Genomic DNA, 17,044 nt, shown 5'->3' on the forward strand with positions numbered 1-17,044 from the left:
ATCCCCGGCGCCTACCGCGCAGGCACCAACCCGGCTGAGCTCCCGGCCTGGCCCGGTGCGGCCGCCTCCCAGTGCCCCAGCAGCCTGCGGAGCTGAGTTCCGGATTCCCGGCCTGGGGAGCCCCCATGTGACAGCGCGATGCGACGTGCCTGGCAGCTGAGCTGGGAGGGGGGGCGCGCAGCCCGCAGCCTCCGAGGGGGGATCCCAGCCCGGCCCCTCTTACAGCGGGCGATTCCTTCCGAGGGCTCTGCCCGGACAGCACCCCTTGCTCTCGGGGGTGGGAGCTCGGTGTGTGCGGCGCTGGTGGGAAAGGGGGCTGTGTGCCACTGGAGAACTGAGCAGTGCAGGCTGCTTTGTAGGAGAAGCCCCGGTCAACACCCAGGGGAAACTGAGGCAGAGACAGAGATGAAGACTGACACACAGTGAGTCGGGGTAGAACCTAGACACCATGGAGATTAGTCCTGCTCTAACCGCTGCATCCCACTCCCTTCCCGGAGGTGGGAATAGAACCCAAGGATCCTGATTCGCAGCCCACCTCATCCCCTTGCTTTAACCAGTAAGCCCCAGGGTTGGAACTGAACGCAGGAATCCTGACAGCTTCCTGCTCTAACCACTACGCCCCACGCCTCTCCCAGAGCCAGGGAGAGAACCCAGGCATCCTGGCTCCCAGCCTCCCTGCTCTAACCACTAGACACCACTCCCCTCCCAGAGCCAGGGATAAAACCCAGGGGTCCTGGCTCCCAGCCCCCCCCCGCTCTAACCACTAGACACCACTCGCCTCCCAGAGCCAGGGAGAGAACCCAGGCTCCTGGCTCCCAGCCTCCCTGCTCTAACCACTAGACACCATTCCCCTCCCAGAGCCAGGGAGAGAACCCAGGGGTCCTGGCTCCCAGCCCCCCCCCCCCGCTCTAACCACTAGACACCACTCCCCTCCCAGAGCCAGGGAGAGAACCCAGGGGTCCTGGCTCCCAGCCCCCTGCCCTAACCACTAGTCTAGGTCTAGATGCCTGCCTGGGGCTGCCATGGCAGGCGGGGCTCCCCTCTGGAAGGCGGGGAAGCGGGGGCCCAGCGCCGGCCTCGCAGGCGTGAGTCAGCGGGGTGGAATGGCAACGAACATACCCGGCCAGTGACATCAGCGAGCTGTCAGCCACAGCCGCATTCCTGCCCCCAGCCACGCTGCGTCTCTGCCAGCGAGCCCTGGGGCTGAATCACAACCTGAATCAATGCTGGAGGGCCCCGGCTGAACCCAGGGCTCCCCCTCGCCAGCCAGCGCCCCCCCCCCTCCGGCTGCCCCAGCCCCGGGTCACCCCCTTAGTCACTGTGCAGTGAGTGAGTCAGCGCCGGGAACTCAAACACAACAGAACCCGCCCCACCAGCCCAGCCCATGGCCCCCCGCAAGCCAGGCCGGGAGCAGACACGTGTGTGACGAAGCAACATACATCCCACGGGGGTGGGGTGGGGTGGGGTGTGGTGGGGGGGAGATGTGGCTGAGTGCTCTTGTTCTAGACAGGGCTGGGGGGAGCTAGGACCCCTGGGTTCAGTCCCTGGCTGTGGAAGGTGGGGAGGCCCAGTGGGTAGAGGAGGGGATTAAGAGCCAGGGCCCTTGGATCGCCTGTGAGACCCCCCTCATCCCCCCACATACACACCCAGAAGCCACTGACTCCTCAGATCCTGCCCGCTCCCCTCGCCACACACCATCAGGGAGGGTTTGTCCCACCACCGTGGACTCAGGGCTGCACAGGCATGAAGCCGAGCCTGCTATTCTGTGTGAAGCTGGGCAGGCAGAGTGGCTCTGTGAGTACCTGCTGATTCCCCCCCCCCGCAATGATTTGCGAGGGGGACCCATAATAAGGGGTGACGCTGGTTAATGGGGTGCTGTAGTCCTATCCGGCAGAGCATCTGTCCCCAGAGGGATGGGGCTTTGGGGCGGGATCTGGGTGCTGCTCACTCCCAGCCTCTCCAGACGCAGCCGTGGCTTGGCCTTTCCTGTTCTAACCTCACAGCGCTTGTTTCTGCCACAGGCTTGCTTGCTGCTGGGGATGGAGCCACCATGAGTCACTCCAGGGTTCCCCTGGGTGCCTGCAAGGCAGGCTTCCCATGCCTCTGGGTTCCTGCTTCTGGCTACAGCTCACTCTGAGCGGGGGCTCAGCTCCCAGGGGGAACCACACCCGGCCCTGGGCTGTGTCACTTGGCCCTGGTGCTTTCCCCCAGCTCCAGAGTTCATGACCTCAACCCTATGTTCCTGGTTAAAGCCCTTTGGGCTCCCTGGACTTGGCCTGTCTCAGTGACAAACACTCAAGTTACCCCTGCCCCACTTGGCTGCTCCTGTCCCCTCCCCGCAGCTGGGTCTTGGGGGATCCCCACTGCCTGGATCAGGCTGGGGGTGAGTGGCCAGCGGGGCATCTCCCGGTGCAGATGAAAGGGTCTGGTGTGAGAGCCCTGTAGCTCCGTGTTCAGCCATTCTGTCCTTGTGGCTCTGCGGAGGTTGCTACAGGGGGGCCCAGTCAGTGCCAGCCGTGTGGAAGGCGGATCCCTGCCTCACTGGGCTGAGACCCACCAAGCGTGCTGCACTCAGGGGCTGGCAACCAGGGCGAAGATGGGCGACATGGGTAACACACTGTCCTGTGGCCCTGGAGGGGGGAGCAGTGTGTGATGGGGTGAAGGGGTGGCTGCATGTGCCATTGTAGCAGTGTGAGATGGGGGGCTGCATGCACTTTTGGGGGGACTGTGTGTGATGGGTGGGTGGGGGGAAATCTGACCTTATTTCTCTATAGCTTTGTTTTATTTTAATATAAATCCTCCAACAAATCCCAGACGATGGGCCTGCCTCTTGCCACCTGCGCTGTCTGAGCCGTGTGGATGTCTGTCCATCTGTCCCTCCACACATCCCCTCTCTGTCCGTCTGATCATTTATGTCTCAGACAGCGCTTTGGGGCCGGGACCATGTCTGGTCAGTGCCCAGTGCTGTGGAGCCCAGTCCCAACTGGGGTCCCAGGGCATCCCTGCCGTACACATCACACTCAGAGCCTGTAAGCCCAGTGCCTCTGGCTGGAGACAGGCCTGGGTGGGGTCCCAGACAAGGGGGCTCTATGTCGGAGCTGGACTGCCCAGATTTCCTGGCTGGCCCATTAGCTCCTCATCGGTGATGGGTGCATGAGGCAGCAGCCCTGGGCAGACAGTGGGGTGGTGCTGGGGGCGGGGGAGGCTGCTCAGAATAACCTGCCACGGCAGGGTCCCGTCTGCCATCGCTGGGACAGTGGGACAAGCAGGCGGGGGGGGGGGGGTCTATTTGGGTCCCGGGTGAGGCTTCACTACAGGATTATTCACGTCTTACCCGCCAGTCCCTGTCCCGTCCCTTGCTGCAAACCACAGCCTGGCACGTCTGCGGCTGCCACCATTCTTCCCGCGTGCGGCCTGCTGTGGTGATGAGCCATGCTCTGGAGAATGTAAACAGGAGCCAGGCTCAGTTGGCTCTCTCCAGACACCACCCTGCTGCTGGGAATGGGCCCCCCTCTGACCCACTGGTAGAGTAACCCCCACTCATGCAGGGAAAAATCCTTGCTGGCTCAGCAGGGAGCCTGCCCCACAGCATCGAAAGGACAAGGCTGCTGCTTGGCTCTGCCCCCTGGCCACCCCCTATCCCCCTGGTTCTGGACAACCTAGCCCCGAAGCTTCTAGCCCTCTAGCTTCCCCCATCTCTGCCCTGGATTTTCATCCCTGCTCCAGGATCTGAGCCTTTGGTCACCACAAAGCCTGTCTCCAAACACCCCTGCTGCCCTAAGCTCAGAGGCTGGGGTGCGATGCCAGGCCGGGGTGCCAACGAGTCCCTTAGAAAGAAGCCCCGTTTCCCCATCCAGTTTTTTTCAGGCCCGCACGTCCCTCCAGCAGGAGCACTCCCCCCATTTGCACTCCCAATGTAATGGGGGAGTCCCCAGCGGATACCTAGGACCAGATCCTCCAAGGCTTGTGGGCGCCCAACTCCTGCTGGGAGGGCGAGGGCTGTACTCTCTGCTGATGCCCAGCCCGGGGCTGCGGTGGTGTATCTTCTTCAGAGGGCGCCCTGCTCAGATTAACAGGTTTCAGAGTAGCAGCCGTGTTAGTCTGTATCCGCAAAAAGAAAAGGAGTACTTGTAGCTCATGAAAGCGTATGCTCAAATAAATTTGTTAGTCTCTAAGGTGCCACAAGTACTCCTGTTCTTTCTGCTCAGATTAGGTTCCCAGCCTGCAACGCTCCCTCTTGAGCCAAGGAGCCCCCCACCCAGGAGAGGCTGAGCCCTGCACTAAATGGAGCTGTCCTGAGGGACTCCCCAGGCTACATCCGTGCCCAATGTAGCCAGCCCTGCCCCAACTTCGCCCTGCATACAAGCGCGATCCCACATGGCAGGCTGCCCCTCCTAGCCCATTTCTGCAGCTGGGGCCCAGGGAGCAGCTAGGACAGGGCAGGGGGCTCCTGGAGCGGGCGCAGCTACTGCCCTGATAAGATCTCAGGGCCCTGCAGCACGGATCCTTTGCCTCACACCTGGAGGAGCTGCTCCCAGGCAGGACCCCTGGGACAACCGTGCCACAGATCCACAGGCTTGGGGCCATGCTCCAGCTTTGGAACGGGCTCTCGGAAGAACCCTTCAGTGTGCCACCACCCCTAGGGGTCTCGCTCTTCCTCCAGGGTAAGCCCTGCAGCTTCCCGGTCCCTTGGGCTCGATGTGTGGTCCTGCGGCACCCCTGCTTCCCACCGCGAGCTCTGCTCAGCGAGTCCCACCGAGACCGACCCTGAGGGACACTCTGCAGGGATTAATGCACCTGACCCGGCATTTGCAGCGACGCTCACACAGTGTGGCCAGAACAGTCGGGTTTATTCGTTGACTGGAGCACAGCTGAGGAAGTCCTTAGAGAACTGAAGGCTACAGCACATGCCATTCTGGTCAGCCTAGAGCCCAGTGAAGCTGTAGAGTGAACCCCTTTGTTCAAGCTCTGTCCACCTCTCCCTTTGACCTCCTTCATCAGACTCCCGGTGAGAGCCCCAACTCCATCCTTCGTTCTCCAGCTGGGGAATGTTGCCCTGCTGAGAGGTGAGGAGATCCCAAATCCCTCTGGGTCCTTGGCTGCTCCCTGTCAACTTCTGGGCAATTGGTTTTGCTATTGTCTTTTCAAATGCTCCAGTGAAGTGGAGACCAAGGCCCAGACAGCTGGGCGACACCCACACCTATGTCTCCTGCCCTGCCCTGCCCTGAGAGCAAACAGTCCCTTTCCACCCACTGGGTACCAGTGCATCATATAGGGGAAACTGAGGCACAAACAGGCCTCATCAAAGAATGACAAGATATTCCCATTTTGTCATGGGCTGCAGACCCTGCTACATGGTTGGAGCCTCTTGGGGGGAATGCAATACACAGGCTGAGGTCCAGAGAGGAACCTGCTGCCTACCTGGGCTGCCCCTGTGATCCCATGAGATTAGAGAGCCCCTTTGCCCAGCCCCATGCAAGTTTCAAGAGTCCTTCTGTGATTGGCTTCCACCATTTTTACTAGGAAGCCCTAAAATCCATGGCAAAGGGAATCCCACTGGGGTGAACTTGGCCCCATGACCTAGTTCCCCCCCACAAGGAGTGAAAGGCGGCGGCAGCGGGGGGGGGGGGCAAAGTCAAGGAGAGCAGCGAGGGGGCTGAGAGCAACAGCCAACCAGTGGGATCAAGTGAGTAAATATTAACCAGATGTTGAGCAACTGTTAAAAACAAGCGGGTGTCTGATCCAACAGGCGATTAACAGCCACGAAGCAGTGGGAGGATGAGCTTATTTTAAACCCAAAATGTTTGTTCCCCTCTCCCTGCCATGCTCATCTGCAGCCCACCAGCCGCTCAGTGACCTTTTCCCCTTCTCGAGGGGGGCTCCAGGGAATAGGGAAAACAGTACATAAAATACCCCCTTCCGAACACTGCGCAGGGGGATTTGTTAGTCAGCATCCCGACAGTAAGCATTCGAGCTGCGCTCAGCCCTTACCAAACTTCTTCTCATTCGCTAGGGGCATTACGGTAGGGCTTCGAAGTCCCATTGCGCTAGGTGCTGCACACATAGAACGAGAGGCAGACGCTGTCCCAAAGAGCTAAACAGACAAAAGGGTGGGAGGGGAGTAACATACCCATGATCCCCCAGCAGCAGAGCCAGGCCTGGAACCCCGGAGTCCTGAGTCCTAGGTGCCGGTCAACTAGATCAGGCTGCAATGTCTCCAGCCTCCTTCTCAGAGATGCTGAGCCCCCACCGCTGCCGGTGATGTGGATGGGACATCATCATGCACCCACCTGCTGCAGGCTGCATGCTCAGGTGGGATCTCGCCTTGGGATAAGTGAGACTCACGGCAGCACTAGTGCGATCACTTCCCTTTGGCAGTGGCAGCACGGGGGCAAAGCGGGCTTTGGGAAGCCCAGGAATGGCTATGGGAGAGCAGCACGTACCACATCAGAGCCCTGAGATCCAGGTGAGTGGCCCCACACTGCCCCTGAGCAGACAGGTAGAGTCAGTATGGAAAAGGGTATTTATGAAGCTGGGGGACTGGGACAACGGCCCAGACAACAACACAATGATTCCCCCTTACAGCCAGGCAGGGGAAATATCCACCCCACACACTGCGGCTTTCTGCCCAGAGTACTGGAGAGTCGCGAGGACCTGCTGACCTAGAAACCTGACATATTTACTTGTGTTGTGACCCCGGCTGGAACCTGGGGAATCCCAGCCGAAAGCAGGATCTTATTACAGACAGGCCAGGAAGCGGCGGAGAGGAATCCTAGCGGCATGGCGATTGGCCCGCAGACAGTGAGCCAGAATTCAGCTGGTGTTTGTCTAGATGCTCTTGGAATAACTTGCCAGCTGTCCCTGAAAGGGGGGGGGGGGGGGGCTAAACATCTGCCAGCTACCTTGCTCCAGCTGGCCACAGCAGGGTAGGCAGCTCCTGAGGAGGAGAAACTCAAAGGATGAGTGAGGTGTTAATTGGTCTAACTGAAGCACCTGTAACTCTCTCCCACCCCCACCTCCCCCCCAACCAAACAGCTGGAGCCTTCAAAATGGTGCCAGCTAGGACTTTGGAATTCCTTACTCAGGAGACGGCTTGGACTCTCCCTGTGCCCCTAGGGGATCTAGTCAGCCCCCTGCCTGGCCACAGCACCCTCCAGCTTGAGGGCTCAGAGCTCTTCGTAGACATGTCACCTCATAACTCCGCAGGGAGGCAGGTTGTTGTTAGTGGCATAATCTGCAGCTACAGAAAGTGAAGCGCAGAGAGGAAGTGACTTGCACCACATCACTCCATGTGTTTGGGGAAGAGCTGGAACAGAACCTAGGATACTCGTCTCTTTCCCTTGCTTTAACCATGGGGCTATGCAGCCCTCCAGAGAGGAGACCAGAATCCAAGTCCTGAGTCCTCCATCTCAGACCCCCTAACCCAGGGGTTCTCAACTTTTTTCTTTCTGAGCACCCCCCCTGCAACACGCTATAAAGACTCCATGGCCCAGCTGTGCCACAATAACTGGTTTTCTGCATATAAAAGCCAGGGCCGGCATTAGGGGGTACAAGCAGGACAACTGCCTGGGGCCTCATGCCATAGGGCCCCTGTGAAGCTACATTGTTCAGGCTTCAGCTTCAGCCCTGGGTGGTGGCACTCAGGTTTGAGCCCCATGCGGTGGGGCTTTGGCTTTCTTTCTGCCCTGGGCCCCAGCAAGTCTAACAGTGGCCCTGCTTGACAGACCTCCTGAAAACTGCTCCTGGCCCCCCTGGTTGAGAAGCACTGCCCTAACCTATGCTCTCTATTTTTTCCTATATATATATGGGGGGGGGGGAGTAGATGTGGCTTGAAACAGTCAGAGCATATTGCAATATCTGTCCAAATTCTCCACCAGTTGTATTCTGTGCAATTCCACCAACGTCCAGGAGGGTGTGAAGAGCTGGGCAGATTTGACCAAGACATTCTTAAAGGCAAAGGGCTGCAGCTGCCCCTGTGTAAGTCAATCCGAGAAGCACAAAATATTCCCCCAAACTAAGGATTTAAAAAATATTGGCCAACTTCCCGAAGGAGGGAGGGTCAAGGCCTGAACAGCCCATGCCAGCAGCTGGGACGGGATGACAGGGGATGGATCACTCAAAATTGCCCCGTTCTGTTCATTCCCTCTGACGCACCTGGCCCTGGCCGCTGTTGGAGGCAGAATACTGCTGGCCCCGCTGGACCATTGCTCTGACCAGGAGGCACGCTTCTGGGAGTGCGGTGTCCTTGTGTATCTTCTCTCCCCTGGCACTAGAGGTGGAACGTGAATCTCCGGGGGGCTCGGTTCGATCTGGGAGGGTTTTAAAAATCAGGGGAGGGAGATGCTAAATTCAAGCACGGAGGGGGTGCAGGGAAGGGCATTTAAAGGGCTTTGAGCTCGGGTGATGGAGGCTGCAGGCTGGCTGCAGGCATGGGGCTGGCTGCCACTAGATCTCAGGGAGGCCAGGCGTTTGTGGGGGTAACACAGGCTGGCCTGGCTAAAACCTCCTGACTGGCACTAGAGAGGGCAAAAGCCCAACCTAGCTCCAGCCCGAGCAGGAGCCAGCTGGGGGGCTGGGAAGGGGGCTTCCTCCAGGGCAGCTGATTCCATCGTTGTTCTCTAGGGGGATCTTGCCCCCCACCCCGGGTGCTCCCTGAAGGGGCTGCCCCTCCCCCCCCCGACCCCCTACTGCGACGTGGGGCCGCTGGTTCAGGCCATTTGTAGAACGATAGTAAAAGTTTCTATTAATACCCAGTCCCGCTCGCCAGCAGCGGCAGCCCCAGCCCGGGCGCTGAGAAAGGGATTCCCTCTGACGTCCTCTGCTAGGATACCAAACAAACACAGCAAAGACAAGCCCATATATGGCTAAGTGCGTCACAGGAACTCCCGCTGAACGGGAGTAGGGATCCCCTCCCCTTTGGACCCCTAAAATCGCCCCTTTCCCCGGGGGGCAGCGGGGCGCCCGGCTCAGGGGGACCCCAGGCAGGCCAGGGTAAGCGACAGGCTGAGTTTGGGGCCCCACGGTGGCCCCTGTGCCTGGTTTTGGGGGCGTGGAAACGTCAGGAGGGGGCCGGCCCCTCTGGTATAAATACGGAGAGGCTTGGAGCGTGGTTCATTCATAACTTGCGAGAGGATCCGGAGCCGGAGCTTCAGCTTCTCTGCCTAGTGGGGAGACGTTGCCACCTGCACGGGACAGGGCTCCAGGGGACCCCAGCGACCCGCCCCACACCCCCCCGCTTTGTGGGGCTTGGGCCTGCGAAGACGCCGCATCGCCTCTGGATTGCGCTACTTTAGAGGGGCTGCTGGATTATTTCGGGGGGTCGGTGTTGAAGTTACCCCACTAGCTGCGAAGGGGCTTTGGACCCCCCCTTCTTCCCCGCGGATGTGGCTTTGAGGGGAGCAGACGCGTGGAGCAGGAGGCTCGGAAGCCGGGAGTCTCCCCGCCCCACCAGCGCAGCTTCCAAGGCCGGAGCCCGGCAGGGAGCTGAAGGGGGGCTGCTGAGCCGCGGAGCTCGTGTCCCCGATGCTGCTTTGCCGGTGAAGGAGGAAGAGGGGGAACCGCCGGGCCCCGCTGCCCTGCCGGCGCGGAGCGGCTCGCACCCCGCGCCTGCCGGACTCCGCCGCTCGCAAACGGGACTTGGCAGCCACTTTGCTTCCAGTCTAATCGGCTCCCCCTGACCCGGGGTCGCAGCCTCCCCTGCACCAGCCTTGGCTTCCAGGCGCCCCCAGCGTGGCCACAGGCTTCCCCCTGTGCCCAGGGAGATGTATCAGGGCTTCCCCGGAGACTACGACTCCACCTCCCGGTGCAGCTCGTCCCCTTCGGCCGAGTCCCAGTACCTGTCCTCGGTGGATTCCTTCGGGAGCCCCACGGGCGCCGCCGCCTCGCAGGTAAGGGAGCAGGGGTGCCTAGGGGGAGCCTCTTGGGCGGGTGGGGTGGGGTGGGGTGTTGTGGGATGACTGCCACGGTGCCCGGTGACATAGTACACAGCGATTGCGGGGGGGGGGGAGGGGTACCCGGGAGGTCCGGGTGAGCAATAATGCTGGTAAGGGGGGGGCGACGGGGCCCAGGGACGTAGGGGGCATGGTGCCCAGGGATTCAGGGAGCGATGGGGCCCAGTTATGCTAGGGGCGATGATACTTCGGGGGTGAGGTGGAGGAGCCATGGTAGCCGGGGGACCCAGGGATGTGTGGGGCATGGGACCCAGGGATGCACGGGGAGATGGGGCCCAGTGATTGGGGGGGGGGGTGTAGAAGCCATGGTAGCCGGGGGACCCAGGGATGTGGGGGGCATGGTACTCGGGGGGGCGCGGAGGGAGCGATGGTCCCGGGGGGCGATGATACTGGGGGGAGTGGAGAAGCCATGGGACCCGGGGTGCCCAGGATGCGGGGTACCTGTCCCGGGGAAGCCCTGTCCCCTCTCCAGTCCGCATTCCGAACTCCCCCGCGCTGCGCGCCTGGCCTGGGGGGGGGAGGTGGAACGTGGGGAGAGGGGGGCGGGGTTGTGCGTAACGTGTGACGCGCTGGAACCCTCCGCGCTGACGTGAGGCACGCACGGCGCTTTCCTCCGCCCCCTCTGGCGCGCGGGTTATTTTGGAACGCGGGGGCCGCCCCCGTTGCTAAGGGGCGGGTGGGGGAGCCGAGCCCGCTGATTGGCCTGGCAGGCCACGCCCCCTCGTGGGGCGGAGGGAAGGGGGAAAGCGTACGGGGAATGGAAGCGGAGCAGGAGCTGCCCCCCCCCGTACAGCCCATAATAGTCCCCACAGCCGAACCGGGGGGGGGGCGGCGCCCAGGTGCCCCAGGGGAGAGGCTGACCCCCCCCCCCGTGTGTGTTGGGGGCAGGTGCTGCCTGGTGGTAGATCTGGGGGAGCCGCAGGCTTCACCCCTCTTTTGTTGCGGGGGGGGGGTCAGTGATGCCCCCAAGCTGTGGTGACCAGAATGCCTGGCAAACAATGGAGTGCCCCCCATGCCCCCCCTCCTCGGAGCTCCCCCCAAAGGACGGGGGTTGTGGGCGCAAGGGGCTCCCTGGCCAGGCCCCTCTGCCCCTGCTCTGGTGTCGGTGACCCCACCGGGCATGGGGCAGAGCCGTCAGCTGGGGCAGCCCCTTTCCCGAAGGATGGCGGGGGGAGAGCTCACCACCCTGGTCAGTGCACCCCGGGCACCAGGAAGCCCGCAGTGGGGCTGGGGCAGGGGGGCAGCTGGTAAGGTCGTGTGCCCTGTCAGAAGGGAGCTGGCTGCAAAACTCGCAGCCTGGGGGCGCGGGTCATGTCTTGAAGCGTTCCCCGTCCCACTCACAGAGTCAATGGGCTCGCCTTGCCCGCTGCGTGGATCGCTGGGTTATTGCGAGGGCTCAGGTTGGCGGGGGCGGGAGTCCCACCGGCAGATCCCCAAAGATATGCCCAGCAGAGATGGGAGTGTTATTTTTAGGCTTGTGCTGACCCTGGCGCCCTGAGGCCTGAAAAAGACCAAAGCCCAGGACTGCAGATAAAGGTCTGTTCTGCTCCAAAAAAGCGCAGCCCCTGCAGCTTCCTAGAATCTGTGTGAGATTCGCACAAAGCCCCTCTTCCGAGACAAGGGAGGGGAGCTAACGAGCTGAATTATATTCGGCTCTGCCGGAGCCTGACCTGCCTTCTCTGCAGAGCCATTTATAGCTGGGCCCTTTGGTCTGGGGTGCCCTGGGGTCTACAATAAACTAATTCAGGGGCCAGGGCTACTTGTGTGGGACAGGGGTCCTCTCCTAGTGGTTGGGGGCTGGTGAGTGGGGCACAGAGCCATTTGCTTCTAGCTTGGTAGCTGAGTACCTGATCCAAGGTGCCAGCATGGAATGGGTTCGGTGGCTCTCATCCCAGTTCCTTCTGCCCAGGTGCCTACATTAAACTGCCCCACAACTGTTGCTGACTGTTCTCTCTCACACACCCCCACGCGCCCCCTTCATGTCACAGTGATTGAATTCGGTGCACCCCTGGGGCGGGGCAGGGGGATGTCTGTACAGTGCAGCATTTAGGCAATACCTGCAAGTCTCAAGGGCTGGCAATTCAACTTTCACCAGCAGCCACCATGAGGGCAGAGGAACGTGAAACCAGCTGCCCGGCTTTGGTCTCCGTGTCAGGCCTGACCGTGTGTCGTGGCAAGTGCTGGCTGGCAGACGGGCCTGTATGTGGGCTAGGGTGCACCTTCCCCCCCTCCGCATCATCTGTTGCTTTCCCTGCTGGGTCATGGCCAGGGGGGCCTGTGGATTAGTTGGGGGGGGGGGACTCTGGGAGGCTGGCAATAGTGGGCACTGGTTGCCACAGGCTGGGATTAGGGGAGCCGTGTTCCTGCCATGCTTTTGCCCAGCTCCTGACCGCATTCTGTGTCCTTGTGTTTCAGGAGTGCAGTGGCCTCGGGGAGATGCCCGGATCCTTTGTGCCCACAGTCACCGCCATAACAACTAGCCAGGACCTGCAGTGGTTGGTGCAGCCCACTCTGATCTCTTCCATGGCCCAGTCGCAGCCTCAGGGCCAACAGATGTCTCACCAGCAGCAGCAGCCACCGCCGCCTGCAGTGGACCCCTATGACCTGCCCGGGACCAGCTATTCCACCCCAGGGATGGGCGCCTACAGCGCTGGCCCCTCAACAGCCGAAGCAGCCGCCCCATCGTCCCGCTCGGCTCGGGCTCGGCCCCGGAGGACACGGGAGGAAACGGTGAGCTGGGCGGACTTGGGGGACATTCTTCTTCTGTCGCACTTCCTCTGGGGCATCAGCAATGAGGTTACTAACTCCATCACTTACCCCCCTCACCGTGCCCCCTGCCTGTTGGGTGCCTCCTGTAGGTGGGGAACCTGGCATCAGAGCCCAGTCAGTGGGAACTGCACCCAGCGACGTAGGGCACCCGTACCACCAGCTCGGCTCCTCGGCTTGCATGGCAGGGCTGAGCGGGCAAGGGGGAGGGGCATGAGGGAAGGGGGAGGGCCTGCCAGTCCCAATGTGAGACGCCTGGGAGCCGCACCAGGCAGCGTGGTGTGGCTGGGAGTCTGGCTCAGCTGTGCCCCCAAGGTTGGGAGGAGCCATAGGACTCCTTCCCCAGCTGGCATAACCCAGTGATTCCTCCTGCCCTGACGCAGGCTGCAGGGCCTTGGCAAATGGGGAATGGATACAGTCTACAGTCCGCTGGGAACGAGAGCTGGTCTTAGCCGGCGGCTGCCTAGTAGCTGAGCGCTTGGTGCAGTTCCTAGCCAGAGGGGTATCCCCATGGTGGGTGGGGAAGGGAGGGGGATCAGGATAGAGGCCACAGACTGCACTGGCACGTAAGCAGAACTCCCCATAACACATGGGGCTGAGGGAGACCCTGAACACTGAGGGGGGGCTGTGCTGCATGAGGGGGAGGTGGGGAGGGCCCTGGGCCGGAGCCCCTGGCTGACCAGCCCCCTTGGTTCTTGCAGCTGACGCCGGAGGAGGAGGAGAAGCGACGCGTCCGCAGGGAGAGGAACAAGTTGGCAGCGGCCAAGTGCCGGAACCGGCGCCGGGAGCTGACAGACCGACTCCAGGCGGTGAGTGCTCACAGGGCCCCTTCCCCTGGCTCCCTGAACCCGAGGCCGTGGCTCTGATGCCACACACACCACAGGTGCCTGGTGGAGCTCGCCGTGAGCTTGCTCCCTGTTCTGGTGCCATAGCTGTCTGGGTGCGAGAGTGGCAGCTTGGGCTGAGCACCTGGGCAGGGTGTTTCTGGGGAAAGTGGGCCTCTCCCAGGACATCCAGGATGATTCTGAGCCTGGCCCTGTGCACTGGGCACCATTCTAGGTTCCCCAGGGCACCTGCCCCCCAAAAGGGATGGTGCTGGGGAAAGCCGCGTGCATGGCAGCCGTAGCTCTGTCTCCCCGATGAACAGTGCCTTGCAGTGGCAGGCGTGGCACTGCCAGTGCTGGGCGCATCCTGCTGCTGCTTGTGCAGCTGGTGAATCTCTCGTTTGCCAGCCCCAGGGAGGGGAGCTGTGTCAGGGGCAATAGTGTGGTGGGGAGGGAGGTGTGGGGTTCCTGAGACTGGCATTGACACTTTGCTGGGTCTACAGTAGCAGTGTGCTCTGCAGCCCGGGGGTTGGTCGTGAGGGGGTGGCTTGGGGCATTGGGGTGCTAGGGGCCATAGCAAATGGGAGCTGACCCCCCAGGGAGAAGGCTGTGTATGTAGAGCAGACGCCCAGGCTGGCATAGCTTGGGGCCCGTAGTCCTGTTCTTCCTGGCCCTGCTGACCCTGGCTCCCCCTCCCCTCCAGGAGACAGACCAGCTGGAGGAAGAGAAGGCAGGGCTGGAGTCCGAGATCGCGGAGCTGCAGAAGGAAAAAGAGCGCCTGGAATTTGTCCTCGTAGCTCACAAACCGGGCTGCAAAATCCCTTACGAGGACATGCCTGAGCTGGGCGGCCAGCCCGGCCCGTCGGCCGAGGTGAGCTCTTTGGGGATGCCTGTTAAGGACGACCCGTTCGGGCCAGCTGCCTACCCGTCTGTGCCCCTCCACTACCAGCAGAGCCTGGGCGTGCCAGCGCCGGGCGCGCCGGGCCCAGCGGAGGTAGCGTTTTCTAGTTCTTACTTTACACATGGTGAGCCGCTGAGCGACCCGTACCCTGTTAACCCTTCATATACATCTTCGTTTGTGTTCACCTACCCAGAGGGATCTACCTGCGGAGCCACTCACCAGCGGAACAGCAGCAGCGACCAGTCCTCGGACTCCTTGAATTCTCCCTCGCTCCTCGCTTTGTGAAACGTTAACCAAACAAAGCCAGTCAAACCCGCACATGCAAACGGGGTGTGTGTGTGTGTGGGACACGCTGCAAACTGACAGCCCCCAAGCCTGCAGCCGCACTGCCCGTGCGTGCCGTTAGTTAACTGAGGGGACGGCGCGGGGGACCCCTCCCCACCCCCTCCCTTGCTGACACTTTGGGGGACTTTGTTTTAATCTGGCTGGAGGAGCAGGAAGCTTTGGCACCGCCGGGATGGATTGTGGAGCTGGGCCCGGCTCATTGGGGGCCGAGCCTTGTCTGTCTGTGTGCTAGTTTGGCGGGGCTGGGGGCAGCAGATTGTGCGGCATCCCCCCCCCCCCCACCTACTGTGAGCAGCTGACCCAGGGACAGAGCTTGTGGGGAGCAGGCTGGGCTGGGGGTTGGTTCCCCCCTGTCCCCCATTGGGCCACACTGGCCTGTTGCCCTGCATTGACTCACTTCCAAAATACCCACCCACTCTGTGTCTTGTGGCTCCTTGCTGCCTGGGCAGGCCCTGCCAATCCCCCTGCAGGAGGGTGGCTCGGGCTGGGCTGGGGGCAGCTGTGAGCACTGAGGCAGGGGCCCTTGTCCCCAGCTGCCTCCACTCTTGCTCTGAGGAGCTCCCTGTGGGGCTGAGCCAGAGCCCCATGGCCTAGGCTGGGCAGGAACTCAGCCTGGGTGCTGCCTTCTGGCTGTCTGAGCCTCTCTGCCCTTGCTTGGCTTTCCCAAGCATGGCAGCAATGCCAGGAGGTGGCCTTGTGCCCATCCGTCCCCCTGAGATACTGTGAACGGCCCCACGCCCTGTACAGCCCCTGCTTTCGCTGCTGTTGTGAGCACATGGTGTGCATGTCCTGTTCTCTTCCCCCCCCCCCCCCCAGGCTGCAGCCCCTCTGGCCCTACACTGGCCCATCAGGGGCTGAGCCCTCCCTTCTGGTGGCTTTCACCCCCATTGTTACACCCTCTGGGGAGCTCTTTGCTGCCATCATGACACACCCCCCCGAAGCCTCCAACAGCATCGGCCTGATGATGCCATGGGAAAGAGGCCAGGTGCCCCTGCACCCCACTGCAGGCCCTGTGGGGCTGAGACCTTACACAGGCTGTAGAGCCCATCCCTGCTGGCAGCCTTAAGCCCTGGGTGGCAACTCCAGGAGGTGGGGTCCCTCCTGCTCCTCAGGGTCTGTGCCCGGCCTGCCCCAGCCTCTCCTGCTGGGGGAAGACTGGCATTTCTGCCTCTTTCTCCTCCCCCCCCCCCCCCCCCCGCCCAGGGCTGAATCGGGAATCTCCCTGGGCCCGCCGTCCCCTGTAGCTAGTGCCCATGCGTACGTAGACCTGCCGCCGCTTTGGGCCGTGCCGTCCGCCCCGTCGTCGCCAGCGCGTCGAGCGGGAGAGCCGCGTTGCTTCTGTCGCCGGGGCCTGCCCCGTGCCAGCCGCCATGTACAATGTTCTGTGCCCTCGTGACCAAGCTTTGACCGTGTTTAACTTTGTTCTGAGCGCTGGAGTGGGGTTTCTGCGGCGTTTAGCATCTCGGACAGCGCTGGGGATGGGGAGAGTTTCGGGTTTTTTAATTATTAGTTTCCTGTGCTGTATTTTGTGACTTGTGTTTATTGGGCGGCTGGGGGGGTCCTGCGGCAATGCCCAGCGCCCCTCCCAGCCCGCGCTGACTCGTCTGCAAAGTGGCCAATAAAAACAGCTTTGAACATGCACTGCTTTTATTCACGCGGGTCTGTTTGTCCAGCAAGGCCCGATGCAGGTCGTGTCACCCCAGTGTCTGCTTGGCTTGCTCCTCCCCTCTGTGCCTTTCACCCATGGGGCAGGGGACCCTGCCCTGAGAGCCCCAGCCATGGTTTCCAGGGTGACAGATGGTAGTGGTTCTCCTATGGGTTGGGGGAGAGCACCTGCCCCTTCTCTCGGGGGTCACAGGCTTCCTCTGAGCTTTGATCCTCCCCCTTGCTGCTAACACACACCTCCCCCATATGCCCATGCTGGCAGGGGCGCGAGGTGGTGCTGGGGCCAGCTCCCTGCATGGGCAGGGAGAGTATCCCAAAGCCTGGGTTCAGCTAGGGAGGGACCCCCCCCCCCAGCAGTGGTGTAGCCTGGAAAGTTGAGCCCCTCAGCAGGGCCTGGGGTTGCACCCCTGTGCCCTTCCCTGCCTGTTGTATGTAAGGGGACTGTTGCCCCCTTACTAATGTTCAGTGCGGGTGTTTTGGTTGGTTAGCTCCCAGTACTCAAAGGGGAAGGGCTGAAGGGGAAATCAGGACCGTGAGACTGACAGCCCTCAGGAACAATGGGGAGAGGCCAATGCTCCAGGTCAGCCTGAATG

The 17,044-nt window shown here is 61.7% G+C and overlaps 1 protein-coding gene across 3 annotated transcripts; it reads left to right on the plus strand.

Annotated features, from left to right (window-relative positions):
* Positions 1-9,057: 9,057 nt before the first annotated feature.
* FOSB (FosB proto-oncogene, AP-1 transcription factor subunit) lies at positions 9,058-14,954 on the plus strand. 3 transcript variants are annotated; one of them, XM_074937271.1, is made up of 4 exons: positions 9,058-9,887; positions 12,366-12,680; positions 13,418-13,525; positions 14,244-14,954. In XM_074937271.1, the coding sequence occupies exons 1-4, from the start codon at positions 9,762-9,764 to the stop codon at positions 14,724-14,726; spliced, it is 1,032 nt and encodes a 343-aa protein (XP_074793372.1). In that variant the 5' UTR covers positions 9,058-9,761; the 3' UTR covers positions 14,727-14,954. The 3 variants fall into 3 exon arrangements, with proteins under 3 accessions (XP_074793372.1, XP_074793374.1, XP_074793373.1); XM_074937273.1 differs by lacking the exon at positions 9,058-9,887 and adding an exon at positions 11,380-11,486; XM_074937272.1 differs by lacking the exon at positions 9,058-9,887 and adding an exon at positions 11,864-12,149.
* Positions 14,955-17,044: the final 2,090 nt, after the last annotated feature.

The sequence above is a fragment of the Natator depressus genome, chromosome 23 (genome assembly GCF_965152275.1).
Source record: "Natator depressus isolate rNatDep1 chromosome 23, rNatDep2.hap1, whole genome shotgun sequence".
In the NCBI taxonomy this organism is placed as follows: Eukaryota; Metazoa; Chordata; order Testudines; family Cheloniidae; genus Natator; species Natator depressus.